The sequence below is a fragment of the Oreochromis niloticus genome, linkage group LG4, assembly GCF_001858045.2.
Source record: "Oreochromis niloticus isolate F11D_XX linkage group LG4, O_niloticus_UMD_NMBU, whole genome shotgun sequence".
Classification (NCBI taxonomy): Eukaryota; Metazoa; Chordata; class Actinopteri; order Cichliformes; family Cichlidae; genus Oreochromis; species Oreochromis niloticus.
In genome coordinates, this window is record NC_031969.2 from 2,352,065 (window position 1) to 2,379,973 (window position 27,909).

Consider the following 27,909-nt stretch of genomic DNA (forward strand, 5'->3'; position numbering starts at 1 on the left):
AAGTAGTAGATTAAATTAGAATCACGAGGAAGTCGGTGTATTCTTCTGGACATGTTTGCAACCTTTGTGTGTGTGTTGTTTGTCATAGAAAGGTAAAACTGCAGCACACTGCGAAGGCGTGCATGTGTGTAAGAGAGGGAAGGTGATGAACGGCAGCCAAGTCATTCTTCTTAAAAATGGCGTCACGTGAACAAAACGCGAACAGAGCTGTACTCCGGTGTGAGTAAGCAGCAGCTATCGGAGCCGGATCAGTGTGAATATAATTTCTCTTATTAAAGCTGCGACGTGGAGCATCTGTTCTGCGGCCCATCGGCTTAACACGAGAGACAATAGCCAGTTAAATATATGGGGAGAGGAGAGGAGGGAGGGAGGAGGTGCTCCTGTCTGCTGCGGCTCCCCACACCCGATCCCCACTCCTCTCAGTCTACAGGCTTGTCAAGCAGAGAAATAAACAGAATCGGGCGCTGGAAGTGAAGATATTCCTCCCTCAGTTCCTCACCCTCACTATCTGTGCAGCTTCATCCAGCTCTTTCTTTCATGGAGAGGAATTATCCCGCTTCGGGCTTCGGAGATCTGGGGACTGGGACGGGATGGAGTTACGCGAGATCGGCCAAAGCAAGGTAAGCTTCGGTGGCCGAAGCGTGGGGAGCGTTGTTTTCTGACTGCCGGTAAGCTTAAGTGGCTCTGACGGCGCCGTGAATTCAGCCCGGCTGCACGGCCACCAGTCTCAGGTACAGCCAGCCGTCATTTCATTCGGGGGAGGGGTACGGGGGGCGTCTCTAACTAAAATGCATGGAATGCGATGGAAGGTTAACAGTGATGCGAAGACGGACGGAGGACAGGGGTGAACCGAGGGTTGGTAGAGGACGGTGTCGTTAGTGAAAAACAAAACAGACCCCCCCCCACACACACACATGTATGAGTACATCAGTGTTACAGCATTGCATTGTCTCCGCTGCACCCGAACAAAAGCATGACAGCTCTTACTCGCAGGTCGAAGCACAAGGTTGAATGCTACAGTCACCAGGCATAGTCCTCACATTAAAGCGGTGTCGTGCACAGATGCCAGGCGGACCACAGAGTAGTAAAACGTGTATGCAAACTAAACACTGTGCTAAACACAGGCAGTAATGAGTGTATACATGAGCCTTTAATCAGTGAAACTAACGTACCTTACCGTTGCCAGTTAACTGTAAATGAGAAACTAATTCATTAACAATATCTGGAACTCAGTGAGGTTGTTTGACTACAACATCCAGGCTGGCAGCTGCTATTAAGCTGACACTATCCACTAGTCATTAGGGATCTTGAGCATTACCCAGTGTCTGACAGTACATTTCTCCGGAGCAGACAGCATGCAGCCTGTCCCCGTCATAGACAGATTAACAAACTGCCCAATAAGGCAGTGACAATCTTAAATAAGAAACAAGCAAAGAAATTCCGCTGCAGGCAGTGATCAACTGATTCCTTATATGGCTGTGCTATTGTATAAAAAATGAGTCTTATTAAAGTTAGCAAGCTCCTGTTAGCCTAGCTGCACATTAGTGGTTGCCTTGGCAACAACAACAGTCTTAGAGCGCTTCTCAGTTAGCAATAGCGCTTATTAAGTATGATAGTATGACTGTGACGTGAATAGATTAGTCATAGATTTATAAAAAACATAGTAAAAACAGATAAGGCAAAAGACTGATTCTTATGCCATCATGTGTATAATAGTTGTCTTTATATTTTAAATTTAATGACATAAAGTCAGAAGTAAAGTCTTGTTCACAGTCCATGTCCAGGTTCATGTAATAACGTACACAGCAGCCTTTTAGTGTCTCACAGTGTAAACATTACATCAGACAACACTTGTTCCCACTGTCTTTTCAGTGAATCCCTTCAGTGAAATAAAAAAAAAACATTCTTCGTTGAAAAGCACTTATTCTTGATTACCCTGAGATGCTGTATTTGATTTATGAAACTCCTCTCTCAGTATTAGTCTCCTCCTGGGACTAGAGTGAGTGCCTGCCACTCATAATAACACATCCGTTGACTGGAGCTAATAGCATGATTAATGTTTCTTCGCAAGTCTGTAAATGGACTGGTTCTTATATAGCGCTTTTCTACTCTGTCTGAGCACTCAATACAACTAATTCATTCACACAATCACTTTTTCTAACATTCCTACACATGGATGCATCAGAGAGCAACATGGGGTTAGTATCTTGCCCAAGGATATTTGGCATACAGACTGGTGGAGCCCGGGATCAAACCCCCAACCTTCCAGTTAGGAGCTGACCTGCTCTACCACCTGAGCTACAGCCACCCCGCATGTCTGTGTCAGCCACCTTAGTCTTATTTAATGGCCAGCATTCCAAAAGCTCCCTTTTGTCTACATTGAGTTTAGCTTAATTCTCCTGAGACTACTTTTAAAAATAATGTGTATCAAATTAAGTAGTACACATTCACTAGAGACAGCAGCGTAACTCAAAGTGAATCTAGTCTCTAGACTATATAATTCCCATTAGGGCTGGGCCATATTATACCGTTCACGGTAATACTGGTACAATGTTAGGCAACGATAAGAAAATGAAATATCACGATAGACTATGGGTAAAACGCGCATGCGCAGTGCCTGTGTTTTCATACGCACATGGCCGATTGTTGAGTGAAACGGATGAACCAGAATTGGTTTGTAAAAATGGTGCAACTTCAGTGATGTGGAACTGGTTTGGTGTTTGTCTGTCAGATACACAACAAAGCAGATTTTTTTGTAGAACCAATGACTGTATAAAAGATGGACGATGCGACTCCGCCTCCTCCCATTGTGCAAAAATGAAGCCAAAATATTCCGCTTGTGGAGGCTACCATCTTGCAAATTTGGAGCCAGAGTCTGCGCAGTAGTGACTTGAGGTGGAGCGACTGTGTAACGCTCCCGCCCACACACCCGCTGGACGTGACCGCAAACACGCCCCCCTACACTTTTTACGTAGCCCGGCCGCTCGAGTTTTTTGCTGGTTTACTGCGACTGACGACTCGTTTAATTAAGGTAAATACAACCATGTCACTGTTATAAAAAAAGACAAACAGCTTATCATCTTATAGTTCTAAAATCACTCTGTTGTTAATTCGTTAGCTAGATTAGCCGCTAGCATACGCACTGTCTTGGAGGCTTGTTGCTAGCTAGTTAGCGATGCTACACACCTGTTACTCTAAGTCTGTGTTATTGAAGGATTCAGCACTTCTTATGTTTGTTATCCATTTTTAGACAGCGATGAGATCAGCTGCACACTCTACAGAGGCCCAGAGTTACTGTTAATATCAAAAATATAATGCTGTCCTTTGAGATTTTAACATTTAAGACTGTGAGTGTAATGGATCTAAAACTGTTTAAATCTTCAGAGCCCTCTACAGCCTGGTAACATGGAGACTTTAAAAACATCAGCAGAAGGTTTCAGTAGTGTAGTCTAATTTGTTCTTTTCATTTAATAATAGAGTCCACATTATATCAACAGCTACATTCACCCTGGAGAGAAACTAGTGAGGGAGACCATCAGGACCAAGCTGGGTTTCCTGGGTCCAGAGGTTTGGAGAAACTTCTTCCCTTTCTTTCATCACAGCTGTCCTGTGCCAGAAGTTCTGTTGACCGACTGAGAGAGACTTCATTTAAGAAACACCAGGAAGACTGAAGCTCATCGCATTGATCAAGCAGGACTCATGATCTTCAACAGCAGCTCCCTCACAGGGAAATCTTCAGCACTCCTCCGTAGGCCCGCCCCAGAAGATGGATAAACCCAGCATTTCATGAACACTGTGATGGAGACCTTTGGTTTGTGTAATGTTATAAATACTCGGAAACACACCGAAAAAGTGCAGCAGGGCCTCGGCTCCTTCTGTCGGGTAGTCCAGTTTACTGAAGAACACCTCAGACTGTTAAAACACTCGGTCGTGTTTTCGTAGCGTAAACGCTGGCCCTCCTCTCAGAGTCTACGTTCTATCTGCTATTCCCGAACAGAGATACGCAAGTTTCTCCGTGACTGCAGCTGCCAGTCAAAGCTGCTATGATGACGTTTCACCCCAATTTAACATCACTGCTGTAGGAATTAGAATCAAACTTATGGGAAAGGAGACCCCTTGGACATCAATCAGCATGATGAGAACTATTGATAACAAAAGAAAGAATCTTTGGAAAAAAAATTATCTGAGGAGAATAAATTTATTTTAGTCTGACCCCAGTCCCATCCGCTAACATGGAGGAGGCGGGGTTTATGACCTATACTGCAGCCAGACACCAGGGGGCGATAGAGACGTTTTGGCTTCATTTTTGGGGAGCTGTCGCGTCGTCCATCTTTTATACAGTCATTGTGTAGAACATGCAAGCGGGCCGTCGTTGTCACTACCCGATCCGTACCGGAAACCCGATCGGTACCCCGCATGCGCAAATGTTACGTCACTTCCTCTCTTTGCCAACATTGCGACATTCAATATATTTGAATGATACGGTTAGCGCCCAGTTAGCTCCTAGCATTTCTCAACAGCTGTGCCTCTTTTTCGACTACCGGGACATTTAAACAATGGATAATCCATATACAAACAAATTCCTGCTTTTCTCCTCAACAGAAAGTGTTCCCCGATTGAACAACAGCGCCGTAAAATAAGAAGAATGGTGCCAAATTACAGAGTTAATAATACAGACTTTGTAATGTGTCATGTGAAGATTCATCAGCCAGATTAAGTGTTTATTGACAATTGACAGTGATAGCGGACATCATCATCACTATTCCAATCAATCCTCTCCACACAGACAAGCATAAACACACTCGACTATCACTAAATCAAATTTAACACACGTTTGAAATGACGCTAATTCAGTTTACAATAGGGTGCGTTCACTCGGTCAGCAGGGGGCGGTATCCTCGAACACTGGGGAGTAAACTGCCATTAAACGAACAGAAGAAGAAGAAAACCCCTGCACATGCGCTGTATGGATCGGGTAGACCCGATTTGTACGGTCCGACTTTGCACATGCGCAGTAAGGATCGGGGAGTCCTAATTCATAACTATCTTTTTATTTTTTTGTTTTTGTCTACATTATATTAAATTTTTCATTATCGGAAACATTTTAAGAGACACTTATTATTCTTAACATCTTAACAGATACTCTGACCTTAACTATCGTAAAACGCTTCGACCGGAAGTAGACACCTTTCGCTCATGCGGGGTACCGATCGGGTTTCCGGTACGGATCGGGTAGTGACAGTCGTTATTGCCATATTTGTTGGACTAAGGTGCTCGTAAATCTGGGAGTAATCTGGGTCCTAAACTCCGTCCGGTTAAGGTCCCAAATTCAAACGAACACTGCAGCATCACTGAGCGTTAAAAACTGTCTAAATTCTTTCATCTTTAATAAAACGATCAGCATTGCTGCTTTACCAGGTGTAACTATGAAGTTTAACATCCAGGCATCCATGAAAACAGAATTTATTACATTTAACGGAGTTAGAAGTTAGCAGGAAGTTAGCGGAAGTTAGCTCGCTAGTTTCGCTAGTTACCTAAGCATGATATAGCATGTTCTGACTGAGAGATTTCTGAAAAAATTCAAACGTACAGCTCTGCTATCACTTCCAACATAAATGAAGACAGGAAACTAAACAGCAGTGACGTTTGTAGGGTTACTGAAGTTGGGCTAGCTGGTATATAATGATGTGCTATGTGATCGCTAGCGACACAGCTATGTTAGCATAACATAAACAGTGAAGCTGAAGGATGAACGCTAACACTTTTCCACTCGATAAAAGTTAACGTGAAGATTCCTGATAGTTAGAGACAAATGCAATCGCATGGCAGGATGCTGTAAACGGACCAAACTTCAGTCAGGAGAACAACTGAGATAATCCATCCACAATACGAGGTTAGTCATTAATATGTGAGAGAGAGAGAGAGATGAGAGATAGCCTTTATTTGTCAGTTGCAGGTCTTTTGCCCGCAACCGAGATGACAGACCTTGCCGACCGTACATACAATACACAAACATCACATTGGGGAGACAGGTCAGGCTAGGTAGCGAGGAAAAAAACATCGAAATGTGGAACACAAAAGGATAATACAGGAATGCACAGATATCAACACACCATAGCACAATAAACACAGACAAGCAACATGGGAAAGAGTTCCAGTGTGTACATCTGATCTGGGACCGCTGCAATCTTTCGACTGCGCCTCCAACTGACCCGATGTCCACATCAGAGGGGAGGTAAGCGTTGGAGGTGGCGTTGGATCCGGGGTAGGGAGGGTGATGCGTCGGTGAGTGCTTATCGGTATCAGTATATGTATGTGTGTGCATGTCCAGAGTTCAGCTGAGAAAGTGTCCTTCGCCCTGCCAGGCTAAGTAAACAGTCTTCCAGCCAACCCAGGTGGCCTTGCATGGAATGGGAAGGAACAGACTAAACACAGTCGTTATCAGGGTGTTTTGTTCAGCTCCGGCCTTGCAGCTGGCGCCAAAGGGGTATCCGCATAAGTGATGTTATTTTTTTACTTTAGTGCGAACAGCTCATATGAATTTCAAAGCAGTTCTACAGTCCAACATTGGTCTCTCAATCTCCCATTGGAGAGCCGCGAGCTTCGCCATACTTGCGTTCTGTGATGTTGTCACTTCTTGTGCTCAAGGAGCCAATGTCTGAGAACTCACGGCAGTGTGCCTCCCCGAGATGTCATCCAATTTTGCGCCCAGAGATGTTATTCCGGGCTAGCCCTTCCAAGATGTATCCAGTCTGCAGTCAGAGATCTTATTCTGAGTATTCACAGCAGCCGTAGCCTCTCCAAGATCTTATCCGTGCTGACTCAATGAGCCCATTTTGAGAAACTCACGCCTCTCCCATCGTTCCAATCCCAGCGGGCAGCCTTGTGGGGGTTTGAACAGCTGGTTCCGCTTTCTTAATTCTTCGATAAGTCAGGGCCAAGCCAGCTCCGATCAGCCAGAACCCTGTTACCATGGTTCCGAATAGGTAGATATCTTCACCACTCAGGCTCACCCAAGCCCAAACTTCTCGTTGAGAAAGGGGTGTCAATTGCATTTAGGGACCAGTTGATCCAATCCATAATTCCTCTTTTAGGTTTTAGAGAACAGACTGAGAGAGAATGTTCCAGGGAAAATACAAAGAAAAACACGAGACTAGACAAGGACATAAGCAGGGAAGATAAGGGAGAGGAGAAAAAGTGCGTCCGCCTCCTCCGAGAGCCAAAGAATAAAAAAAAATAAAAAATAAAAATTGAAATACATTTCAAAATATATTTATAATATATTTTTAAATGTATTTTAACGCATATATTTTTTGGCCATTTTTTTATATTTTGAAATATATTTTGAAATATGTTTCAAAATGATTTAAAATCATTCAAAAATATATATATTTAACCCTTCATATATTTCTAAGAAAAGCATGTAACAGCTGAAAGAAATCTTTATTTGATGTCTAAAACATACATATAGCATATCAATCAATCAAGGAACATACATTTTATAATTTTATTCTCATTACATACTTAAACATTCTAAAAGAAACACACACACACACACACACACACACACATATGTATATATTTATATGTGTGTGTATATACATATAAAAAAAAAAACACCCAGCACACCCCCGCGGGCGGTTTATCCTTCCTTCAAGCTCGGGTCCTCTACCAGAGGCCTGGGAGCTTGAGGGTACTGCGCAGTATCTTAGCTGTTCCCAGGACTGCGCTCTTCTGGACAGAGATCTCCGATGTTGTTCCCGGGATCTGCTGGAGCCACTCGCCTAGCTTGGGAGTCACCGCACCTAGTGCTCCGATTACCACGGGGACCACCATTACCTTCACCCTCCACATCCTCTCGAGCTCTTCTCTGAGCCCTTGGTATTTCTGCAGCTTCTCGTGTTCCTTCTTTCTGATGTTGCTGCTACATCGATCACTATGGCTGTCTTCTTCTGTTTGTCTACCACCACTATGTCCGGTTGGTTAGCCACCATCATTTTGTCCGTCTGTATCTGGAAGTCCCACAGGATCTTAGCTCGGTCATTCTCCACCACCCTTGGGGGCGTCTCCCATTTTGACCTCGGAACTTCCAGGCCATATTCGGCATAGATGGTTCTGTATACTATGCCGGCCACTTGGTTATGGGGTTCCATGTATGCCCTGCCTGCTAGCATCTTGCACCCTGCTGTTATGTGCTGGATTGTCTCAAGGGCATCTTTACACAGCCTGCACCTGGGGTCTTGCCTGGTGTGATAGACCCCAGCCTCTATGGATCTTGTACTCAGAGCTTGTTCTTGTGCTACCATGATTAGTGCCTCTGTGCTGTCTTTCAGTCCAGCTTTGTCCAGCCACTGGTAGGATTTCTGGATATCAGCCACCTCCTCTATCTGCCGGTGGTACATACCGTGCAGGGGCCTGTCCTTCCATGATGGTTCCTCGTCTCCCTCCTCTTTCTTGGGTTTCTCCTGCCTGAGGTATTCACTGAGCACTCGGTCAGTTGGGGCCATCTTCCCAATGTATTCTTGGATGTTCGTTGTCTCATCCTGGACTGTGGTGCTGACACTCACCAGTCCCCGGCCCCCTTCCTTCCGCTTAGCGTACAGCCTCAGGGTGCTGGACTTGGGGTGAAACCCTCCATGCATGGTAAGGAGCTTTCTTGTCTTTATGTCAGTGGCTTCTATCTCCTCCTTTGGCCAACTTATTATACCAGCTGGGTACCTGATCACGGGCAGGGCGTAGGTGTTGATAGCCCGGATCTTGTTCTTATCGTTCAGCTGACTCCTCAGGACTTGCCTGACCCTCTGCAGGTACATGGTGGTTGCAGCTTTCCTAGCTGCCTCTTCATGGTTCCCATTTGCCTGCGGGATCCCCAGGTACTTGTAACTGTCCTCTATGTCTGCAATGTTGCCTTCTGGTAGCTCGATCCCCTCAGTTCTGACTACCTTCCCTCTCTTTGTTATCATCCGACTACACTTCTCCAGCCCGAATGACATCCTGATGTCATTGCTGTATATCCTGGTAGTGTGGATCAGTGAATCGATGTCTCGTTCACTCTTGGCATACAGCTTGATGTCATCCATGTACAGGAGGTGGCTGACAACTGCTCCGTTCCGTAGTCAGTATCCGTAGCCAGTCTTGTTAATGATCTCACTGAGGGGGTTCAGGCCTATGCAGAACAGCAGTGGGGACAGAGCATCTCCTTGGTAGATCCCGCACTTGATGGTGACTTGTGCTATGGGCTTGGAGTTCGCCTCTAGTGTTGTACGCCACATCCCCATTGAATTCCTGATGAAGGCTCTTAGGGTCCTGTTGATCTTGTACAATTCTAGGCATTCCAGTATCCAGCTGTGCGGCATTGAGTCATAGGCCTTCTTGTAATCAATCCAGGCAGTGCACAGGTTGGTCAGTCTGGTCTTGCAGTCTCGGCTGACTGTTCTGTCTACCAGTAGCTGGTGTTTTGCGCCTCTGGTATTCTTGCCAATCCCTTTCTGTGCCCCGCTCATGTATTGACCCATGTGGCTGTTCATCTTAGCCGATATGATGCCTGACAGGAGCTTCCATGTAGTACTGAGGCAGGTTATTGGTCGGTAGTTGGATGGGACCGGTCCCTTCTTGGGGTCCTTGGGGATCAGGACTGTCCGACCTTCGGTTAGCCATTCCGGGTGTCTCTCATCAACTAGTAGCTGGTTCATTTGTGCTGCCAGACGCTCGTGGAGTGCAGTCAGCTTCTTCAGCCAGTAAGGGTGAACCATATCAGGGCCTGGTGGTGTCCAACTCTTCATACTAGAGACCCTTGCTTGAATGTCTGCCACTGTGATTGTTACTGGACCCTGTTCAGGGAGGTTGCTATGGTCTGCCCTCAGATCCACTAGCCACTGAGCATTGCTGTTATGGGTTGCGTCTTTCTCCCATATGCTCTTCCAGTATTGCTCTGTCTCCAGCCTTGGTGGTTCTGTTCTCTTATTGTTCCCTTGCCACTGAGAGTCCACCTTTGCTGGTTCTGTGGAGAACAGCTGGTTTATTCTCCTGCCTTCTATCTCTGTAGCTCTGGTGGTAGAACAGGTCACCTACTGATCGGAAGGTTGGTGGTTCGATTCCTGGCTTCCCCTAGTCTGCATGCCAAATATCCTTGGGCAAGATACTAACCCCAAATTGCTCTCCGATGCATCCATCGGAGTATGAATGTGTGTGAATGTTAGCTAAAAGAAGCAGCTTGTTAGTCTCGGTAATCGTGGCTGTAGGTATCATCCGTAGTGCTGCATTAACATCATCTAGCAGACCTTCTGAGGGTACTTCACGTAATCTTGGTGACCGGCTACGGGGGATCCAGGTTTCAAGCTTGGCCATGATCCTATCTTTCAGGTCAGTTCCTCTCGCACTCAACGATCCTTCTCCTATCGCACTTGGGGCTTGGTACCCAATCTCGGGTGGGGGTGATGATATCTCCCCCCTGACCTGGCGTCCTGGCTCCCCCTTGCCGTAGCATTTATATATATATATATATATATATATATATATATATATATATATATATATGTGTGTGTGTATGTGTGTGTGTGTTTGTTTGTTTGTATAAACATAAATCAGCATACTTAAAATTTTATTTTTTTGTCTTTTCCAGCAGTCTCAGTTCCCCCAGCTTCGAATTCACTGCAATCCCCAAAGCCCCTCTGGACACATTGGGAAACCTCTTCCTTACCGCCACTGTAACAAACAAAAGTCACAGTTCTATTACTTTTATCAGAGTTAAAATAAAAATATGATTTATGTTAGCTGGCTTCATTTAGCAAACAGATATTTCTGTTTATATAGATACAGATATTAATACAGATATATTTTACGCATAATTTTACCTCTTTTCTTTCCCTCGATGGAAAGTCTATCCAGTTCAAATTACAGTAATACTAACACCCCTTTTGGTCATCTCTCCTTACCCTCCAGCATTCATAAATCTGACCTTCTTTGTCTGAGATCAACCACTACAATGCATCATCACCTATATGTACAATTTTTTTTAATGGTAAATGGCCTGTATTTGTATAGCGCTGTAATGGTTGCAAAGTAAGTTGCTTGTGCAGTATGCAATTTTAGATACACAGAAAGTCTTCACTTACTATATATGGCTGTCATAGTGTCCTTATCAAGGGCAGTTCTTCACTCTGTGCCGATGTCCGTTTTGCTCTGTCCTCCTATAAAAAGCATGAACATTTGAGTGTCTGACTAGTTTTAGATTTCCAAAAATCTGATATTTGTTCAACTAAACATTTGAACTACAATGATATGCTATGGAGAGCTACTTTTATGGGTACTTTTTGGTAAAGAAACTGGTGACAGAGAAGTAGGCTTTTTAAAATACTATTAGCTAACCATTTGAACTGACTTTCAAAGCTGTTTACCTTTTAAATTGCTGTGCTCAAAACCTGAACCTGAAAACAACAAAAACAAACAAACAAACAAAAAACAGAACAATATATAAGAATCTGGTAGGGTAATAAACCTCTTCTGAAGCAATATAGTTCATTTTGGGTGAAAAACAAAACATTCCTCTAAAATATATATACTGACATCAGCAATCAACATCATGATTGTAATTATTTCCCTCCTAGTCCATCTACTGCTCTGTGCATGAGTCAAGCACTACGACTGTATCTATGCATATAAATTCACCATATATATACTGCAAAAATGTCTTGTTATGGTCAAGAAAGGCCAACAAACAAAGGCATTCAATCAGAGGTGAGAAATTAATTGGGAATATCAATTATAGGTGAACTATTCTTTATCTACTAGCAATCAAGCTTATTTAACTAAGAAGCTTGAGATATTTGAATGTAAAATAAAATAAATAAATAATAATAAAAATAATATGATGTAATAAAAATGCACAACTTACATTAAGGACATCTGCATTTGTATCCACAGGCTAAAAGTAAAACAGTAAATGTGTTAGTAATAGTACAGGTATTTGTAAAAAAAAAAAAAGAGGCAGTAACTGTGACTCTTCTAGTCGGATGCTAAATGCAGAGATTTATATTTACAGTATAATACTGCATGTACAGGTAACTGTGGTGTGAACTCTCCAAAAGTTGAATCTGTTCATCTGGACGTAGCGTTTTGTGGGAGAAACGTTTCGTCACTCATCCAAGTGACTTCTTCAGTCTCAGCTGACTGCAGGTTTCCCCAAACCTTATAAACAGTACATTTGCATAATGACTGAAACCAGCCCACTGAGGGAACAATGGGCTGTGAGGTCAGTTCCTTAATCATAATTATGCAAATTCCCATGACCATTGATCAACAATCACTGACCAAAACCCACTGATCAAAGAACACTGATCAATGGCCATGAGTACCATTCACAGAGAGTTGGGGAATGGCTGCAATCACGGTATTGTAAGATGGCGGAGAGAAGAGAAGATCCAGGAGAGAAGGACAACCGCTGCCCAGGCGAAAACCTGTAGTGATCCCATATGTGTCAGGAGTATCAGAACAGTTGAGACGCATTTTTTCTAAACACCGGGTCTCTGTGGCTCTTAAACCCCAAAATACGCTGCGCCAAAAACTGGTCCACCCCAAGGATCGGGTCCCCCGACACAAACAGAGTAACATAGTGTACGCTGTTAAGTGCCAGGAGGATTGCCAGGATTTATACATCGGGGAAACCAAACAACCTCTAGCGAAGCGGATGGCACAACACAGAAGAGCTACCTCGTCAGGCCAGGACTCTGCAGTTTATTTACACCTACAGGCCAGTGGACACTCTTTCAACGATGAGGATGTACACATCCTGGACAGGGAAGAACGCTGGTTTGAGCGCGGAGTCAAGGAGGCCATTTACGTGAAAAGGGAAAGACCATCTCTGAATCGAGGAGGGGGCCTAAGGGTACATCTTTCGCCATCTTACAATGCTGTGATTGCAGCCATTCCCCAACTCTCTGTGAATGGTACTCATGGCCATTGATCAGTGTTCTTTGATCAGTGGGTTTTGGTCAGTGATTGTTGATCAATGGTCATGGAATTTGCATAATTATGATTAAGGAACTGACCTCACAGCCCATTGTTCCTTCAGTGGGCTGGTTTCAGTCATTATGCAAATGTACTGTTTATAAGGTTTGGGGAAACCTGCAGTCAGCTGAGACTGAAGAAGTCACTTGGATGAGTGACGAAACGTTTCTCCCACAAAACGCTACGTCCAGATGAACAGATTCAACTTTTGGAGATTTACTTTCCTGGATGATTGAGAATGCATCAAGATGTGGTGTGAACTGTAACTGAATACTTACTTTAGGAGGATGGGGGAGGGCAGCATGAGGTTGAGACTTTGACATCTGTAAGAGAAAAATTCATGTGTTACAAACAAGTCACTTAAAAATACATTAATGTGGCAGACTGTTCCCTGTTCAGATGCAGTGTATAAGTACAATCAGGGCTGTCACAACAATGGGGTGGGGCCAAGTACAAGTATATGTCAATAAAGCAAAAATCTGTTTAGGTTAGGCACAGTGCTGACTGATGTTTGCTAGGTTTATATGATTGTAAACTGCACAAAAACAACAACAGCAACAACATTAATGATAATGACAAACAAAATTACTTAGATTTGTGTAAATTTCACATCAGGAAGATCTGCATGCGATTTCATGGGCTGAAATAAATAGGCAGAAACATTACTGCTAAGCAACCAAAAAAATAAAGTTTAAAAAGCCTTAAAATTACTAAAAAGGCAAGGAAATGTGGAACATTGTAATTAGTGAATATTAATAAAGTGTAACTGTGCTTTGTTTCTAACCTTGGTAAGTAAGTGCTCTGTAGCCAGAAGGAGAGGTGGGATTTCTGTGAAAGTCAAATTAAATGTGAATAGGTTTTGATAGTTATTGTATATAACAAGTGTAAACAGTTTTATTTGTAATTTTTTTCCCTTTCTGAGAAGGCAGAATAATAAGAAAAGGCTAAAGTATGTCACAATATAATTCATTAAGTTACATATTTTGATTACCAAATTACAAAAGCGTAGAGCTGCCACCCAGGCAAAAGAAAAATAGAGCTATATCACGTTATAACATGAAAAGTTTATTGTTCTAACATTATACTTTTCATGTTTGTATAATATAATATCACGTTATTACAATATACATAAATATCACGTTCGTGTACGAATGATAGTATATTGTTAGAACCATTGACTGTAGAAAACATGGACGACGCGACAGCTCCCCAAAAATGAAGCCAAAACGTCTCTATCGCCCCCTGGTGTCTGGCTGCAGTATAGGTCATAAACCCCGCCTCCTCCATGTTAGCGGATGGGACTGGGGTCAGACTAAAATAAATTTATTCTCCTCAGATAATTTTTTTCCAAAGATTCTTTTGTTATCAATAGTTCTCATCATGCTGATTGATGTCCAAGGGGTCTCCTTTCCCATAAGTTTGATTCTAATTCCTACCGCGGTGATGCTAAATTGGGGTGAAACGTCATCATAACAGCTTTGACTGGCAGCTGCAGTCACTTGCGTATCTGTGTTCGGGAATAGCAGATAGAGCGTAGGCTCTGAGAGGAGGGCCAGCGTTTACGCTACGAAAACACGACCGAGTGTTTTAACAGTCTGAGGTGTTCTTCAGTAAACTGGACTACCCGACAGAAGGACCCGAGGCCCTGCTGCACTTTTTCGGTAAGTTAAACGTGTTTGTAAGCTAATCCGTAACTACCGTCCTTAGCTAGCTCCTGAGACCTAGCTAGCTAAGATGAGCACTCGGCTATCGGGGTTCGTTCAGCTAATCTGTGCAGGTGAATGAACTTACTAAAGAAATCAAGAGAAACGTTCCGGGCTAATCAGTCACTAATTACTGTTACTGTATTTTTATTACAAGTATTATACTGTAAAAGCAACAGGCTGCACGCTGCTTCAGCTCCTGTACAGAGCTGAATATTAAATATGTGCAAACAACAGCATGTTTTCAGTCTCTTGCCACATCTGTAAAGACAGTAACATCTTTTTTAAAAGCTTGTACTTCAGTAACTCCTCATTAATCAGGAACTATGGATTAAAGTACTGTAGTGTACTGTAATACTGAAAAATATGTCAGAGAAGAACTTCAGATCCTGAGTGTATGAGGACAGAAGAATCAGCTTAATTTCAATTTTGAGGGATAAAATTCATATTTGAGTTTGATGGTTCTGTTGTCTTTGTGATTACAGGAGCTGCCCTCAGATTCAGACCTCAGCACCACCCAGTGACAGCAGACAGATCATCCAACATGTTCACATGTTAACTGCAAAATGAACTGATGAAAACAGTGCAAAGGTTAAAGTACTACATGTGCTGTAGTGAAAGCTGCAGCTTTATTGATAAAGTTAAAGACAAAAAAACAAAAGGATTAATCACTCATGTAACTGTGTCACTATATATCAGCATTAACAGGACCTCAGTTTGGTGTTTCACAAAGCTGCTGATCTCAGACCTGCACAGCTTCTGTTTTAAACACTTGATGTACTCAGCTGCATGAAGAGCATATGAGATTTTCTCTGGCACAATTAAATAAAACCTGATGAAGATCAAACGTCATCACTTGTATGTTGAACTACAAACTTGTCATCTGGAATTCTTTCACAGTTTTTTGCAGATAGTGTTATTTACCATAAAGTGATTCAGAGTTATTCATACCAGAGTAACCAGAGAGGATCATATATTTTTAAATATATAACTTTCTACAGGACTGAATATAATATCTTTATGTAAAAGTCTGGAGCCTCTGGGGAGTATCCGAGTATTTATAACATTACACAAACCAAAGGTCTCCATCACAGTGTTCATGAAATGCTGGGTTTATCCATCTCCTGGATCGGGCCTACGGAGGAGTGCTGAAGATTTCCCTGTGAGGGAGCTGCTGGTGAAGATCATGAATCCTGCTTGATCAATGCTATGAGCTTCAGTCTTCCTGGTGTTTCTTAAATGAAGCCTCTCTCAGTCGGTCAACAGAACTTCTGGCACAGGACAGCTGTGATGAAAGAAAGGGAAGAAGTTTCTCCAAACCTCTGGACCCAGGAAACCCAGCTTGGTCCTGATGGTCTCCCTCACTAGTTTCTCTCCAGGGTGAATGTAGCTGTTGATATAATATGGACTCTATTATTAAATGAAAAGAACAAATTAGACTACACTACTGAAACCTTCTGCTGATGTTTTTAAAGTCTCCATGTTACCAGGCTGTAGAGGGCTCTGAAGATTTAAACAGTTTTAGATCCATTACACTCACAGTCTTATGTTAAAATCTCAAAGGACAGCATTATATTTTTGATATTAACAGTAACTCTGGGCCTCTGTAGAGTGTGCAGATGATCTCATCGCTGTCTAAAAATGGATAAAAACAAACATAAGTGTTGAAGACTATTAAGAGTAGCAGGTGTGAAGCATCGCTAACTAGCTAGCAACAAGCCTCCAAGACAGTGCGTATGCTAGCGGCTAATCTAGCTAACGAATTAACAACAGAGTGATTTTAGAACTATAAGATGATAAGCTGTGCGTCTTTTTTTATAACAGTGACATGGTTGTATTTACCTTAATTAAACGAGTCATCAGTCGCGGTAAACCAGCAAAAGAACTCGAGCAGCCAGGCTACGTAAAAAGTGTAGGGGGGCGTGTTTGCGGTCATGTCCAGCGGGTGTGTGGGCGGGAGCGTTACACAGTCGCTCCACCTCAAGTCACTACTGCGCAGACACTGGGCGTTTATCAATATGCGTACTTGTGCGTACTTGCGTTCTCGTGTACTCGTGATACGTCATCAGTCGGAGACCAAGTACTGTTCCAATTCGAAGTACGCATCACGCCGAGAACGCGAAAAAGTCCCGGATGTGTTCTCGATCCGCCCGTTTTATCGAGCATGCATCGGTGTAGACTTGGGACAGCTATATATCCCAGAATGCATTTCGTCCAAAACTCAACAGCGGACTCCCGGCACATCGTCCGTCCCCCCCCGCTCGCGGACTTCTCACTACTCAGGTTAAAGAAACCCCAGCAGCTGTCTATAGTATTGAGTGTCCACTAAAATAGAAATAAAAGCGTTCTAACATCTCACCTGCTTGTTTTTATTAAGGTATGTACACGTATGTACATGTACACTATTTTTATTAATAGAGGTTTCACTACTGAGGTTAAAAATGATATATAAGTCACTTAGATCACTTCTAAATGTTAATGTTTGGTTTATTTCAGTGTTTTATTTGTTCCTGAGTAAACCGGTTTGGCTGTGATTAAAGTTAAGCTTCATAACATGTTACTCACAGTTAAATTAAGAGGGGACGGCAGTAAAACCTCCGGACCTGTGACATCATCACGTACGCTGGTGTTCCGACTGTACAAATCACGAGTCCGTGCTCGCGTACTTGAGAATTGAGAAACGGCCCACGAGTCCGTGCTCGCGTTCTCGGCGGGTACGTACTCCCGTGCGTTCTCGGCGAGTACGTACTCACCGAGCACGCGAGGTCGTACTGGCGTACTTGGGCATTGATAAACGGCCTCTGGCTCCAAATTTGCAAGATGGCAGCCTCCACAAGCGGGATATTTTGGCTTCATTTTTGCACAATGGGAGGAGGCGGAGTCGCGTCGTCCATGTTTTCTACAGTCAATGGTTAGAACGATAAACTTTTCACGTTATAACGTGATATACTTCTATTTTTCTTTTGCCTGGGTGGCAGCTCTACGCTTCCGTGCCAAATAAGCGAGAATAAAGTAATATTATATTTGAGAAAAGGCACCTGCTAGCTTGATGATGGAGGCTTCATAGACCGGCCACCCGCCTTTTGGCTCCTTGTTGCCACTCCACCAAATAAAGGTCCATGCCGGCTAATTATTCATCCGCATTAAAATCTCGTATATGTTCAGTTGACTGAATTTTACATCTTCCAACCACTTAATTAACATAATCGGCTTGTTTCTTCCCGTCTCCTGTATCCGGCCGTTCCTCTCACTGTCGGAATTCGCACCTCAGAGACATCGTTATTTTTCAAAAAAAAGAAAGAAAGAAAGAAAGAAAGAAAGAAACAGCTTAACTTATAAACAGAGTTTTTGCACGTTCATTGCACATTTGTGGGAATATTTAAATATGTACTTTTTATTAATTACTTTTCATTTTATCTTTATTTTTAAAATCACCATGGCAATGCGCATGCGCATACTCTCCTGCATGCAAAGGGCTTTGGAGTTGACGTAACGCCGCAATGCATTGTGGGAGCGCAGCACCATATTGGCAGGCCACGAATCAAAACAAGATTGCTACGAACCATTCTGAAACGTAGCTCAAAAAAAAAAGGACGGTATAGAGACAGATTGTGTCCAGATGCAAAGAGACGGTACTTGCAAAAAACAGCATGCATTGGAAATGTGGACCTGTATGAAATACGGCTGTGGAGTAGAAACCCTGAAGACCACACCGCTATATATTCTCGTACCTTGTCTGTGGAGTCAGCGCATACATGGCGCACCAATTTCGTCATTATAAATCTCTGGAGGCGCACATCTAATTCACCAAGGACTGGGTACAAGATTTGGCTATTTTTAAGCCTCCACGTTGTGAGTACGCCGTCATTCAAACAAAGGTAAGTCACCTCGAGTACTGCGAGTAAAATGCGTTTGATTTCCCCCAAAACATTCAGATTAGTGCAGCATAAATTCATTCATGAGGGGGAAATTACAGTGAGAACATGTGGAGGCTCTGTTAGGTGGATAACATAATGAGTTCAGTGCATTGATGTGACATTGTCCTGAGGGATTTAGTTATTCTTTATGGTTAAAGAAATTGCACTAATTAATGCATATTTATTATAAACAATCCTAATTACACATCTTGCTTCCTTGTTTGTGTCCTGTGTCACTAAAAATACATTCTGTTTTAGTTTTATACATTGATTAATGACCTGCAGAATCTCCTTATCATATTAGGTGTCAATAATTGTCACTTAAAGTCGAACTTTATGCTTTCTCCCTCTTGAAAGTGATTACATCCTTGCATTACACACTTTAGGTTCATTTTTTGCTGCTAGGTTTCTAAAAAGAAACAGGCAGATTTAGAATATAAGATGCAGCGTTCTATGCATGGATACATAAAAACACTTTATTTGTTACATTTATGATAAATGGATTTGAACATAGATAAAACACATTTGTGTCGGCCTTGGCTTATTAAAGTTCTTGTAGAAGTAGAAGCAACAGTGAGGATCTGTGGCACAAGGACTGTTACAGATGAACCTGCATACTGGGTTTTGCTGGGTAATATGCCCAAGATACAGCCAGAGGTTGGCCATAAGATAGACTTCTTCTCTTCAGCTGCCCAAAAAAAGGCTCTCGATCAAAACATAAACAGACCATCCCAGGGCTCGCAAAATCGGTAGCCCGACGTCCCGGGGCTAGCGAACTTTCCAGTCGGGCTACCAAAATCTATCTCAGCCCTGCCCGTCGGGCTATCATAGGAAGGAAAAAATATATGTCATTGCTTTTGCATTCTTTCGGAAATGTAGCTGGGTAATTGTGTCATTGGCATCGGGGAACCACTGCCAATATGTGACATATTGAAATCGCGTTTGAATTTGCGCTTGTTTTTTGCTTTCACTTTGCGATCGCGCGAACTGTGTATAGAGAGCGGCAGTACTGATTGGTGAGTGACGATTAATTGCGCACCAATTCCTCTGACATCATCTTATCACTCATTAGCTTACCATTCAAACCTGACAAGTGAAATCTCCCACAGCAAGCTTAAACATGTGAGAGGTTGATTGCGCAGAGAATCGCTGACTGTTATGTGTGTGCGTGTGTAAAAGCAGCAGGATATATATTTTAGTTCTGCTGAGCCAAATAAGACAAGTCATGGTGAAGAAGTGACAGCCAAAGAAAAGCCGACCACAAAACGGAAAAGTTATGACAAATCAGACTATGAGGGAAAAAGAAAGCTCAGCTTTATGGTTTCATGGACAAAAGAATTTCTGTGGCTGGAATATGACAAGCTAAATAACCAGGGCTGCACATAAGTGGTCCGCAGCTGTCAAAATAAAAAACGCGCACCAGATAACAAGTTGCAACGCGCGTTTGCGTACATAAGATTTTCTAGAGGAGGACAGACATTTGTTTAGAACTCTTAAAGATGAAGAAGCAAGCTCCTTTAACCAATTACTTTGGTGTTCCTCCACCTCCAAAGAAATGTCAGAAGGAGTCCGAACCGCAAAAGAAGCGCGTATTCTCGGAAAAGTGGTTGCAGGAGGTGAGCTGGCTTCAAACAAATGATGAACGCACAGAGATGTGGTGCAGAATATGCCGTGAAAATCCCACTCTAGCGGACAAAAACAGTGCCTTTAATATGTACGCAAACGCGCGTTGCAACTTCTTATCTGGTGCGCGTCTTTTATTTTGACAGCAAATGCGCACCTGCGGACCACTTATGTGCACCCCTGTAAAAAACATAATGTTCTGCCGGGTGTGTTGTTGGTTTTCCCTCGATTTCTGAGTCGACAAGCGCCTTTGTTACTGGGACCAGTAATTTTAAGAAAGACCCCCATTAGAACCCATGAGAAATGCAAGAAATGCATTATTGCTCAGTCTGCAATATCTTTCCCAGAACAAACACCAATTGCAAAGAACATACTAAAAATAAACCTGAAAAATATGTTTAGAACAGCGTACTATGTTGCAAAGAGTGAACTACCATTGGCAAAATTTAGCAGTCTTTGCAAACTTAAAAAAAAAAATGTCCTCGATCTTGGTTCCACTTACCTCTTACCCGTGACTTCAGTGGAAATTTCAAATTCAGGACCTGACACAGACTGATTCATGTTCTACACAGTTCTTACAAGTTCATAAAAATTTCTGTTCAATTAGAACCAAGTATTTGAGTTGATGATTGTAATTTTTATACAATGTTGTAATTTGTGTTTCAACAATTTTTGATTAATGTTTTGTTTCCGAAACAAAACATCAATCAAAAAATTGCTCTCTTTTTTTATTCGGGCTACTTAAATTTATTTTGGGCTACCACAAACTGAAGAGTGCCTGCCCGAAGGGCCACCAGGGATTTTGAAATTTTGCGAGCCCTGCATCCGTATTGAAAGGTAAAAGGAGCCATCCTCAAAAAAGAATTCCACCTGCTACTATGGAGGAGTTGTCTGAACTGATGGGAAAATATTTCTCCAAGCATAGTTCTGTTCTGAATAACCCATAATGTTTTAATTTAGGGGGGCATGTAAATAATTTGCATTTACCGAATATGTACTTACTAAGTACCACTGTTCAAAAAGTTGAATAAAGAAACAAACAAATATTTGCCTTTTTAAAAAAAAATTAAAAGCACTTTGTAGAACATCACATCAGTTACAATGTAGAATCAATGTGAAGTATAGTTTACAAATGACAAAATGTTCATATAAAATCATGACAGCATTTAAATAATATCACCCACTACTAGCATTCTGTAATTTACTGTCTCTTTTGAAAACTTATCACTACATTTACAGCACAAGACTTTTAAGAATATTTAACAAGAGCTTTTTCCCCTGGTTTTACTACCACACTGGTGCACATGTTCACCAAAACGCAGCAAACCTTTGCCATCTTATCCAGGAGGGTCACCTCTTCACCCTCACATGGAAGAAGTAATCTGATTGGCATGGTGGGATGTCGCATGTAGTTTGAAGCAGGGTTTTTGTAGTGCCCCATGTGTAGTGTTGGAACCCAGTCAGGATTTGTTTCATTCATTTCATAGGCTGGTTTGCTGCAATAATGCCAAATAATTAGCAACTCTATAAATAGAAGGTAGTTCTGCATGTTTGTTCTAATTTGCTATGCTATATGCTATAATCACCTCAGAGCGCATTGAAAATAAAACTAACAGGCTATAAAGAGTAATATGAACTTATTTAGAACTTAGCAGAATGAAAATACCGGAGCACACCAACAGATATCTGTGGATGGTAGAGAACTGAATATCAGCTCGTCTCACAGCTGCTATCCAGGCCTTCTTTTGGTAACATCCAACACATAAGCTCCGTCATAATGCTTCCAGGTGAGGAAACAATGAAAAGAGAGCCAGAGCCCTATTAACGTACGGATCTAGAAAGAAGACATTTTTAACTCTGAGGGAGATGGAGAATGAGCCTATTTCCAAAAAAAAAGTGGTGTGTTCCTTTAAGTACTATATTGTATATATTGTCAAAAACTAAAGTGTACATAGCAGTTGTTGTATCTTGTTTACTGTATCACTGACAGATAATTTCAAACTCAAGTGAACGCTAAATTATAGTGAGATATTTTGTAATGTGAAATACTGTAAGCAAATGAATAAACAACCTAATTCTTGCTAAACCTTTGACTCTGTTTTGTTTGAATCCAACTGTTTTTTGCAGATGTACATAAAACATGTTGTTACTTTTAGTATTATTATTATCATCATTATTGCACTAAATACATTTTAAATAAAGGATACTTTGATATGCATTCTACTGTAAGGTTGGAAATGTATTTTCTTCACCCTAAAATATCTTTTGAAATGTATTTTGGTTTGAAACAAATATATTTTCAATTTCAAAAATGTTTTTTTTTTAGCATCACAAATACAACATATATTTACCATATATTTGAAATATATTTTGGCCAGGAAAAATGTATTTTTTTTACCGTATGGGACACTGCAGTTTAATGTTGCAAAGCACCGTTTTTAACTTCAGTGGATATTATACATGGTTATGCTCAGGATATGTCAGCCCATTTCTACTGGAAATGCCTTTTGGTTAAACTTTCAGCAAGGAATTTGCATTTGCACTATTAAATTTTTATATAGCTGTAATGCACATAAAAAACAGCTGCTTGTTTAAGTGAAAATAAATGGATGGGTTTTTTTTTTTTGCTCTAGTAACGTTGTGGAGTTGTATTTTGTCTCGCATCAATTATATCGTCACTTATATCATTATCGCAAATTTTCAAATATATATTGTGATAAATATTTTTGGCCATATCGCCCTGCTCTAATTCCCATACAAGTTTTTACAAGAATGTGCAGTCGTTTGAACTAAATCCACTCGTGCTGCTCCCATATTAATTAAGAAGGGAAGTAGAAGCCAGGTAATCAAATGCACCTGAATAACTGATCATAAGTAAATGCGACCATTTCTATAAACGTTTTGGTAGTTTTCTGGTCAGGAGCATTGAGGTGTGTAGTAGGATAATAACAAGGAGGAAAAACACTAGCAATAAACTTAAAGAAGCAACTGCATATCAATCTGGGAAGAATTTTAAGGTTGTTTCCAAACAATCAACAATGCAGTTAGACAAGTACTGTTCCCCTGGCAAACCCAGAGTCATCCATTGTATCACAAGTGTGATTCGTTACTTCAGAGAACATGAAGCTCCGTATGCACTGTTCTTGAGCTAATCTGAAGGCCACATGAAGTTTGGAGGTCTGTAGGTCTGTAGCATTGGACTGCAGAAAGTTGGTGACCTACATGCTACTGACCTCAGCATCTGTTGACCAAGCTCTGTGCTTTTACGTGAGTTTCTGTCATTCCCAATCGCTTTCACCTTATAATAACATAAAGTGGTGAGCAAGGTCCCAGATTCTTATGCTAGGGACGTGTACATATACAAACGCCCGCAAAGGTCAATGAACTCAGGTAACGTTATAAAGAAGAGTGGGGCTAAATTCTTCCATGTTGTCAGAGACTGAGAGTCAGACAGAAAATTATTGTGAGATTATTTCTGCTAAAGGTGGTTATACAAGCTATTAAATCATGGTGTATACTTAGTTTTTCATATGACTGTATATTACACTATATGGGCACTAGTTTAAAGACCAAATTAATGACATTTGTTGAACCTAACCCTGGCTTTAATCCTTGCTAAAGACAGTATAATGAAAAGAAATTGTTCTTTTTGTCATCATATAGAAAAAGTTCAATTCAATTCAATTCAATTCAATTTTATTTATATAGCGCCAAATCACAACAAAAGTCGCCTCAAGGCGCTTTATATTGTACAGTAGATAGCACAATAATAAATACAGAGAAAAACCCAACAATCATATGACCCCCTATGAGCAAGCACTTTGGCGACAGTGGGAAGGAAAAACTCCCTTTTAACAGGAAGAAACCTCCGGCAGAACCAGGCTCAGGGAGGGGCGGCCATCTGCTGCGACCGGTTGGGGTGAAAGAAGGAAAACAGGATGAAAGACATGCTGTGGAAGAGAGACAGAGATTAATAACAGATATGATTCGATGCAGAGAGGTCTATTAGCACATAGTGAGTGAGAAAGGTGACTGGAAGGGAAAAACTCAATGCATCATGGGAATCCCCGGCAGCCTACGTCTATTGCAGCATAACTAAGGGAGGATTCAGGGTCACCTGGTCCAGCCCTAACTATATGCTTTAGCAAAAAGGAAAGTTTTAAGCCTAATCTTGAAAGTAGAGATAGTGTCTGTCTCCCGAATCCAAACTGGAAGTTGGTTCCACAGAAGAGGGGCCTGAAAACTGAAGGCTCTGCCTCCCATTCTACTTTTAAATACTCTAGGAACAACAAGTAGGCCTGCAGTGCAAGAGCGAAGTGCTCTAATAGGGTGATATGGTACTACAAGGTCATTAAGATAAGATGGGGCCTGATTATTTAAGACCTTGTATGTGAGGAGCAGGATTTTGAAATCAATTCTGGATTTAACAGGAAGCCAATGAAGGGAAGCCAAAACAGGAGAAATATGCTCTCTCTTTCTAGTCCCTGTCAGTACTCTTGCTGCAGCATTTTGGATTAGCTGAAGGCTTCTCAGCGAGTTTTTAGGACTTCCTGATAATAGTGAATTACAGTAGTCCAGCCTGGAAGTAATAAATGCATGAACTAGTTTTTCAGCATCACTCTGAGACAGGATATTTCTAATTTTAGAGATGTTGCGCAAATGGAAGAAAGCAGTCTTACATATTTGTTTAATATGTGCATTGAAGGACATGTCCTGGTCAAAAATGACTCCAAGGTTTCTCACAGTGTTACTGGAGGCCAAGGTAATGCCATCCAGAGTAAGAATCTGCTTAGATACCATATTTCTAAGATTTTCAGGGCCGAGTACAATAACCTCAGTTTTATCTGAATTAAGAAGCAGAAAGTTAGCGGCCATCCAGGTCTTTATGTCTTTAAGACATTCCTGCAGTTTAACTAATTGGTGTGTGTTACCTGGCTTCATGGATAGATAGAGCTGCGTGTCATCTGCATAGCAGTGAAAATTTATGCTATGTCTTCTAATGATGTTGCCTAGGGGAAGCATGTATAATGTAAATAGAATTGGTCCTAGCACTGAACCCTGTGGAACACCATAATTGACCTTAGTGTCTGAAGAGGACTCTCCATTTACATGTACAAACTGGAGTCTATTAGATAGATATGATACAAACCACTGCAGTGCAGTACCTGTAATACCTACAGCATGTTCTAATCGCTCTAATAGGATATTATGGTCAACAGTATCGAACGCAGCACTGAGGTCTAGCAGGACAAGCACAGAGATGAGTCCACTGTCAGAGGCCATAAGAAGATCATTTGTAACCTTCACTAAAGCTGTTTCTGTGCTGTGCTGAGCTCTGAAACCTGACTGAAACTCTTCAAATAAGCCATTCCTCTGCAGATGATCTGTTAGCTGTTTGACAACTACTCTTTCAAGGATTTTTGATATGAAAGGAAGGTTGGAGATTGGCCTATAATTAGCTAAGACAGCTGGGTCTAGAGATGGCTTTTTAAGTAAAGGTTTAACTACAGCCAGCTTGAAGGCCTGTGGTACATAGCCGATTATTAGAGATAGGTTGATCATATTTAAGATCGAAGAATTAATTAATGGCAGGACTTCTTTGAGCAGTTTTGTAGGAATGGGGTCTAAAAGACACGTTGATGGTTTGGAGGAATTAATTATTGAAGTTAACTCAGAAAGATCAATTGGAGAAAAAGAGTCTAACTTAACATCGATGGTACTAAGAGTAGCTGTAGATAATATTACATCTGTGGGATGATTATTGGTAATTTTTTCTCTAATGATAAAAATTTTATTTGTGAAGAAGTTCATGAAGTCATTACTAGTTAACGTTAAAGGGATGGTTGGCTCAGTAGAGCTCTGACTTTTTGTCAGCCTGGCTACAGTGCTGAAGAGAAACCTGGGGTTGTTCTTATTTTCTTCAATCAGTGACGAATAGTAAGATGTTCTGGCTTTGCGGAGGGCTTTCTTATAAAGCAGCAAACTATTTCTCCAGGCTAAATGATGATCCTCTAAATTTGTGACACGCCATTTCCTCTCCAGCTTACGAGTTATCTGCTTTAGGCTACGTGTTTGAGAATTATACCACGGAGTCAGGGACTTTGGATTTGAGGCCTTAGTTTTCACAGGAGCTACAGTATCCAGAGTCGTACGTAGTGAGGAGGTAAAATTATTAACAAGATAATCGACCTCTGTTGGAGTAGCGTTCAGATAGCTGCTCTGCTCTATGTTGGTACAGGGCATTGAAGATGATAACAGTGGGTGGATTATATTCTTAAACTTAGTTACAGCACTTTCAGAAAGACATCTACTTTGATAAAGTCTACTCTCCACTGCTGTGTAATCAATTATTGTAAATGTAAATGTTATCAGGAAATGATCAGACAGCAGAGGGTTTTCAGGAAACACTGTTAAATATTCAGTTTCTATGCCATACGTTAAAACAAGATCTAGAGTGTGATTAAAGTGGTGGGTGGGTTCTTTTACATTTTGAGAGAAGCCAATTGAGTCTAGTAACAGATTAAATGCCATGTTGAGGCTGTCATTTTTAGCATCTACATGGATGTTAAAATCACCCACAATAATTATTTTATCTGAGCTGAGCACTAAATCAGATAAAAAGTCTGAGAAATCAGAGAGAAACTCTGTGTAAGGCCCAGGTGGACGATAGATGATAACAAGACTGGTTTCTGAGTTTTACAGCTGGGGTGGACGAGGCTAAGCATCAGGCTTTCAAATGAATTAAAAGTCTGTCTTGGTCTTTGGTTGATTAATAGGCTGGTGTGAAAAATTGCTGCCACACCGCCCCCTCGGCCTGTGCTTCGGGATTTCTGGTAGTTAGAATGACTCGGGGGTGTTGATTCATTTAAACTAACATACTCATCCTGCTGCAACCAGGTTTCTGTAAGGCAGAGTAAATCGATTTGTTGATCAATTATTAAGTCATGTACTAACAGAGACTTGGAGGAGAGAGACCTAATATTTAATAATCCACATTTCACTGTTTTACTCTTTGGTTCAGATGTGGATACTGTATTGTTCTTTCTTTGTGATTTTTTATGTTTAAGTTGTTTATTGCTGGTTTTTAGTTTGTTTTTTGTCTTTTTGGGAGCTGACACAGTCTCAATGGAGATGGGTTTTTGGGGGGGTAGCAGGAGGAGAGAAGCTGCAGAGAGGCGTGTAAGACTGCAACTCTGCTTCCTGGTCCCAACTCTGGATAGTCATATTTTGGGGGGTTTAATGAATTTGTCCATATTTCTAGAAATGAGAGCTGCTCCATCCAAAGTGGGATGGATGCCGTCTCTCCTAACAAGACCAGGTTTCCTCCAGAAGGTTTGCCAATTATCTATGAAGCCCACATCGTTTCTGGGACACCACTCAGACAGCCAGCAATTTAAGGAGAACATGCGGCTAAACATGTCACTCCTGGTCTGATTGGGGAGGGGACCAGAGAAAACTACAGAGTCCGACATTGTTTTTGCAAAGTTACACACCGATTCAATATTGATTTTAGTGACCTCCGATTGGCGTAACCGGGTGTCATTACTGCCGACGTGAATTATGATCTTACTGTATTTACGTTTACCCTTAGCCAGCAGTTTTAAATTTCCTTCAATGTCGCCTGCTCTGGCCCCTGGAAGACAATTGACTATGGTTGCCGG

The 27,909-nt window shown here is 41.6% G+C and overlaps 1 protein-coding gene and 2 long non-coding RNA genes across 3 annotated transcripts in view; 1 reads left to right on the forward strand and 2 right to left on the reverse strand.

Moving 5' to 3' along the window:
- Positions 1–66: 66 nt before the first annotated feature.
- The window catches only part of prr12b (proline rich 12b), a 104,904-nt gene continuing 77,061 nt past the window's right edge, over positions 67–27,909 (forward strand). The window contains 1 exon segment of the mRNA XM_025906676.1: positions 67–620. Coding sequence (XP_025762461.1) covers positions 538–620 — 83 coding nt within the window. The 5' untranslated portion in view covers positions 67–537.
- LOC112846736 (uncharacterized) lies at positions 10,613–12,100 on the reverse strand. Its single transcript, XR_003219858.1, has 2 exons — positions 11,115–12,100; positions 10,613–10,704 (listed from the first exon to the last, which is right to left on the reverse strand). It is a non-coding gene; the product is annotated as an uncharacterized LOC112846736 (long non-coding RNA).
- On the reverse strand, positions 13,199–18,827 carry LOC109202037 (uncharacterized). Its single transcript, XR_002062022.2, has 3 exons — positions 17,747–18,827; positions 13,790–13,833; positions 13,199–13,645 (listed from the first exon to the last, which is right to left on the reverse strand). It is a non-coding gene; the product is annotated as an uncharacterized LOC109202037 (long non-coding RNA).